Below are 6504 nucleotides of genomic sequence, written 5' to 3' on the forward strand. Positions count from 1 at the left end.
AAGAGTTGTGAGTTTGTGGAATTCTCTGCCTCGGAGGGCGGTTCTCAGGAGAGAGCTAGATAGGGCTCTTAAAGATAGCAGTACGGGGTACTGATTGTGGATGATCAGCCTAGATCACGTTGAATGGTGGGGCTGGCTCGAAGGGCTGAATGGCCTTCTTCTGCACCTATTGTCTATTACATTGGTTCCCACCCCCCTGCCCTGTTAGTTTAAACGTGACCTTTCTACTCTCTTTCCCGTTGGCTGCACGCATTCACTTCCACATTGTTGTCTCCACCCCCCCCACTGTATAGTTTAAACCCACCCGTGCAGCACTAGCAAAGCTGCCTGCCAGAATGCGGTCCCCCTCCAATTAAGGTGCAACCCGTCCCTGTTGTCCAGGTCACCCCTGCCCCAGAAGAGATCCCAGTGGTCTAGAAATCTAAATCCCTGCCCCCTGCACCAACTCCTCAGCCACACATTCAGCTCCCCTATCTCCCTGTTCCTTCCCTCACTAGCACGAGGTACTGGAAGCAAAGCAGAGCATCGTCACCTCTTCCTTTTCCCCAGAGATGCTGCCTGAGCCGCTGAGTTACTCCAGCTTTTGGTCTGTCTTTGGTTTTAAGCCAGCATCCGCTGTTCCTTCCTACACATTAAGGAAGACCTTCTTGAGCTAAAGCTGCTGTATAACTTGATGTGATTGCGTGATGAGATGACAGGTGAGCAGCCATCTTGGCCGGATAGCCATCTTGGCCAGGTCCAGGGGCAAACCGACATGGAGGTCCCCCTTCCTCCCACCACTGAACAAGCGACCGAACCTCCTCCTCCGTACCGGGAAACCTAAGAGCGCGGGGCTGAAATGCAGCTAAAACGTGAGGAGCTTTTTTTGCTTTGTGCTATTCATTCAGCAGAATGACTATACATGATTACAGCCAAGCTGTCCACGGTGCACAGATCCAGGATAAAGGGAGTAACGTTTAGTCCAAGGTAAAGTCCGATAAAAGATAGACCGATGAGGTAGCTGGAAGATCAGGACCGCTCTCTAGTTGTTGATAGGATGGTTCAGTTGCCTGATAACAGCTTGGAAGAAACTGTCCCTGAATCTGGAGGTGTGCGTTTTCACACTTCTGTGCCTCTTCCCGTTGGGTGAGGGTAGGAAAGGGAGTGACCAGGGTGCGACTCATCCTTGATTATGCCTGACCCACTGAGCTACTCCAGCTTTTTGTGTGTTGTCCCATTGATCACCTTGTGCTCTCTTGCAGCGACACACTGAGGGAGTCCTTGTTGGTGAAGCTCGGCCAGCTTCAGTGCCACTTCACGTGGGGCCCACAGATGGACATCGTCGACCTGGACGACGTAAAGCAGAGGTTGCAGGATTCGATTATCATCGGCGGGAAGCACAAAGGCGTGCCGCACAACTACTTGGCTTACATCAACTACCTGCAGGGCAACTGCGAAGAAGCTCTCCGTGACTTAGAGGAGGCGGAGAGACGTCTGAGGGAGATCCACGGGGATGGATTTGAGAGGAGGAGCATCGTCACCCATGGCAACCGGGCCTGGTTGCATTACCACATGGGGCAACTCAGCGAGGCCCAGTCCTACCTCGACAAGCTGGAGGTGATGTGTGGCCCCCTCACACAGGGCCCGCACGTCACGGCAATGGTGCCCGAGGTGTTGGGGGAGAAGGGGTGGTCTTTGCTGAGCTCCCGCTCTCAGTGCTGCGAGGAGGCGAAGGAATGTTTTGCCAGGGCTCTGGAGGAAGATCCCGACAACACGGAGTGGAACATGGGCTACGCCACCGCTCTGTACCGTTTGGAATCGATTTCCGCGATCCCGGAAAACCCCGAAGTGAGTCAGTCGGTGAGACAGCTGAGACGGGTGCTGGAGCTCGATCCGGGTGAATCTGTGGCCAGGGTGATGCTGGCCCTCAGGCTCCAAGAGTTCCAGCAAAAGGCAGAAGCGAATGAATTGGTTGAAGAAGCGTTGCGGACAAGCCCAGATTCTCCATTTATGCTCCGCTATGCAGCAAAGTTTTACAGAATACAGCACGATGTTGATAAAGCGATAGAGCTGTTGAAGAAAGGCTTAGAATTCACTCCGCACTCTTCCTTCTTGCACCATCAAATAGGTATGTGTTACAGGAACAAGCTATTTTCTCTGCTTCAATATCCAAGCATTGGAGACCCAGGCGTGAAGGCTGAGTTGATCAGCCATTGCAAGCACCATTTTGGAACGGCATTTGAACTGAAGCCATCGTATGTATTTGCAAAACTGGATTTTGCCGGGATCTGCTTAATGAATGGTGAATCAGACAAAGCGGTGGAGATATTCAACATCCTCCGGAGTTTAGAGGATGTTGCTCCAGATAAAAAGCAGGCAATAGAGTTACAGCTTGGATTATATGAACTGTATCACACCAAATCTGAATCAAACGCCATCCACCATTTTATGGAAGGCCTTAAAATCCAGCGCGGCACGAAATATTGGAAAATTTGTTACACTAAGTTGGAGAAGATTGCAAGAAGGCAAATTAACAGGAACCCGGACAACAGCAGAGCCTGGGGTATCCTGGGGTTTCTTCACCGAGAAGCCGGGGAGAATTCTGAAGCTGTTGAATGCTATGAAAAGGCCTTGCGGTGGGATCGTGGCAACGAAGAATATCTCAGCGCTCTTCGTGAATTGTGCCCTTCTACTTAGGCTGGAGATACCAGGACCAGGAGGTAAGGGCAAGAAAGGTCCTTCCTCAACCATTCCTCACTAGAACATAGAACGTAACACAGTACAGCACAGGAACAGGCCCTTCGGCCCACGGTGTCTGTGCAGAACACGATGCCAAGACCAAATCCTATCTGCCACCATTCCCTGTATATCCATTGGCCCATCCAAAAGTCTGTCAAATGCCACAATCGTGCCTCAACCACCACTCACGGCAGCAAGTTCCGGGCGCACACAGCCCTCTGTGTAAAAATAACATGCCCCGCACATCTCCTGTAGCTAATACCCTCTAGTCCAGGAACCTCCTCTGCACCCTTTCCAAAGCCTCCACATCCTTACAGCAATGGGGCGCCCTGAACTACGTGTGATACTCCAAATTAACTCCAAATAACCAAAGTCCGATAAAGATGCATCATGCCTCCCTGACTGATACAAAAGTTAGTGGTTTTGCAGATAGTGAAGATGCTTGTGAAAGATTGCAGCAGGATCTGGATCGATTGGCCAGGTGGGCGGAGGAATAGTTGATGGAATTTAATACAGAGAATTGTGTGGTGTTGCGTTTTTGGGATGTTGAATAAGGGCAGGACCTAAACAATAAATGGTAGGCCTCTGGGTAGTGTTGAAGAGCAGAGGGTTCCTGGAGTACAGGTGCATGGTTCCTTGAAGGTCGAGTCGCAGGTAGATAAGGTGGTCAAAAAGGCTTTTGGCACTTTGGCCTTCATCAGTAAGTGTATTGAGTATAGAAGTTGGGAGGTCATGTTGCAGTTATATAAGACGTTGGTGAGACCGCATTTAGAATATTGTGTTCAGTTCTGGGCACCAAGTTACAGGAAAGATATTGTCAAGCTTGAAAGGGTTCAGAAAAGATTTAGGAGGATGTTGCCAGGACTAGAGAGAGTGAGCTATAGGGAGAGGTTGAGTAGGCTGTGTCTCTACTCCATGGTGCGCAGCAGGATGAGGGGAGATATTATCGAGAATTTCAAAATCATGAGAGGAATAGATCAGATCAGGAATAGCACAGAGTCTTTAGCCCAGAGTAGGGGAATGGAGGAGCAGAGGACATAGGTTCAAGGTGAAGGGGAAAAGATTTAATAGGAATCTGTGGGGTAACTTTTTCACACAAAGGGTGGCGGATGTATGGAACAAGCTGCCAGAGGAGTTAATTGTGACTGGGATTATCCCATTGTTTAAGAAACAGTTAGACAGGTAGAAGGATAGGACAGGTTTGGAGGGATAGTGACCAAGTGCAGGCAAGTGGGACTAGTGTAGCTGGGACATTGTTGAGTGGTGTGGGCAACTTAGGCCGAAGGGCCTGTTCCCACACTGTATCACTCTATGACTTATACTCAATGCTTGGACCTATGAAGGCAAGCATAGTATATGGTGACAGACACAAAAAGCTGGAAAACTCAGCGGGTCAGGCAGCATCTCTGGAGAAAATGAATAGGTGACATTTCGGGTAAAGACCCTTCTTTAGAACTGAAACGTCACCTATTCCTTCTCTCCAGAGATGCTGCCTGACCCGCTGAGTCACCCCAGACTTTTGTGTCTATCCTCGGTGTAAACCAGCATCTGCACTTTCCTTCCTCATCTTACCGTACGCCTTCTTCACCACTCGATCTACTTGTGCGGCCACTTTCAGGGCGTTGTGGAGTTGGATGCCATGATTATTATAGAGTCTGACCAAGCTTGTGTGCGGTGCCTTAATGGAGACACTTGAATTGACATTTTGTTGATGATCTTCTGCAGGTTTGGTGCCCGTTTCTCTGACTGATCTACAGTGATCCCATCTCTCAACAAACCTTCACATTCAACCAGAGGTGGATCAGAGCTGCGTTGTGGAGGATGTGACGCCATTTCACGTGCGTCCAATGCGATGGTCAGAATAGAGGCACCAGCAGTGATTTCCCAGCCCGTTACTCAATGGTCACAAATTCACCTGGACGTTAATTGTTTGTCCACTAAATTCTGGAGTTAAAAGTTTAGGATTAAGTTTATTGTTGTCACGTGTACTAAGATACACTGAAAAGCTTTGTTTTGCTTCCTATCCAAACGGATCAGATAATACTGTACATAAGTACAGCCGTTAAACTCAAGTACAATAGATAGACCAAAGGGGAGATTAGTTTAGTTTAGTTCATGGTCACGTGTACTGTTAAAGGTTTAGGATTAAGGTTTATGTTCATTATTGTCACGTATACCGGGGGACAATGCAGAGCTTTGTGTTGCATGCTATCTAAATATATCAGAGGCTTAAGGTGAGGTGGGGGGGGGGGGAGTTAATGAGAACCTGAGGGGTACAAAACTACTAAAAGGGGGAGTTAGAACTGATTTTTGTGTGAGAAGCACCATCGATGATGTGCAATCTGATTTAGTTTCTAGGATATAATGCCGACAATTACGAGTTTCAACTTTTTTGTTTCAAGCGTTATGAACATTGGGGCACGTTTCATGATCAATATTGTTTAACATTCTGTAATATCAGAGTTTGTGCATTAAAGTAATGAATAATTCACTCATAAAATGCGACAATTCTAGTGCATCATTACGCGTCAGCGGTGCAGTCTAAGTAGTTTTTTTGGTCCACACTTGTGCCCCTGTCCCACTTAGGAAACCTAAACGGAAACGTCTGGAGACTTTCCGCCACACCCAAGGTTTCCGTGCGGTTCCCGTAGGATTTTGTCAGTCTCCCTACCTGCTTCCACTACCTGCAACCTCCGGCAACCACCTGCAACCTCCGGGAACGGCACGGAAACCTTGGGTGGGGCACAAAGTCTCCAGAGGTTTCCGTTCAGGTTTCCTAAGTGGGACAGGGGCATAAGGTGAACAGTATCAGCTCCAGGGCGTTCAAGGGGCGGCACGGTGGAGCAGCGGTAGCGTTGCTGCCTCACAGCGCCCGGGACCCGGGTTCGATCCTGACTAGGGGTGCTGACTGTACGGAGTTTGTACGTTCTCTCAGTGACCGTGTGGGTTTTCTCCGGGTGCTCCGGTTTCCTCCCACACTCCAAAGTCATACAGGGTTGTAGGTTAATTGGCTTCGGTATGATGTAAAATTGTCCCTAGTGTGTAGGATAGTGTTAGACACTTCCGCCTTGAGCCGCTGTTAATAAAGTTTGCGCTTGTTCAATGGTTCTTTATTGTCACGTATATCGAGGTACAGTGAAAACATTTTTTTTTGCATACAGTTCAGCAAAGTATTACTATATATAGAAGGCCAATCCTGGATTAAGTACAAAGTGTACAGAAATAGTCCACTGAGACCATTTACAAGAGTCGCCAGGGTTTTGGCGCCATTTTTCAAAGTCCCAGTTGCTTTAAGAGCAGCAGGTCATAAAGGCCCGTTGATAGGTATGTGTAGAAAGGAACTGCAGATGCTGGTTGACACCAAAGGTAGGCACAAAGTACTGGAGTAACTCAGCGGGTCAGGTAGCACATCTGGAGAAAAAGGATGGCTGACGTTATAGGTCAGAATGCTGCTTCAGACTGAAAGTATAGTGGAGGGAACCAAAGGTAAATAAAGGCCAGAATAAAACGGGGTCGGCAACAGATGAACAAGGACGGGTAGGTAGATGGTTGGAGATAAAAGTGGAAGGTGTGAGACAGGGTTGAAGAGTTGCAATCCTGGATTAAACATAGAAACATAGAAAATAGGTGCAGGAGTAGGCCATTCGGCCCTTCGAGCCTGCACCGCCATTCAATATGATCATGGCTGATCATCCAACTCAGTATCCTGTACCTGCCTTCTCTCCATACCCCCTTTTGCCACAAGGGCCACATCTAACTCCCTCTTAAATATAGCCAATGAACTGG

General features: G+C 48.4%; 1 protein-coding gene across 1 annotated transcript; it reads left to right on the plus strand.

The window, feature by feature from the left end:
- Window positions 1-1362: 1362 nt before the first annotated feature.
- On the plus strand, window positions 1363-2676 carry LOC116981431 (interferon-induced protein with tetratricopeptide repeats 5-like; the record flags this gene model as incomplete). Its single annotated transcript, XM_033034484.1, has 1 exon — window positions 1363-2676. A coding segment is annotated over one exon (1314 nt), but the record flags the coding sequence as incomplete, so codon positions are not given.
- Between the last annotated feature and the right edge of the window lie 3828 nt (window positions 2677-6504).

The sequence above is a fragment of the Amblyraja radiata genome, chromosome 15, assembly GCF_010909765.2.
Source record: "Amblyraja radiata isolate CabotCenter1 chromosome 15, sAmbRad1.1.pri, whole genome shotgun sequence".
Lineage (NCBI taxonomy): Eukaryota > Metazoa > Chordata > Chondrichthyes > Rajiformes > Rajidae > Amblyraja > Amblyraja radiata.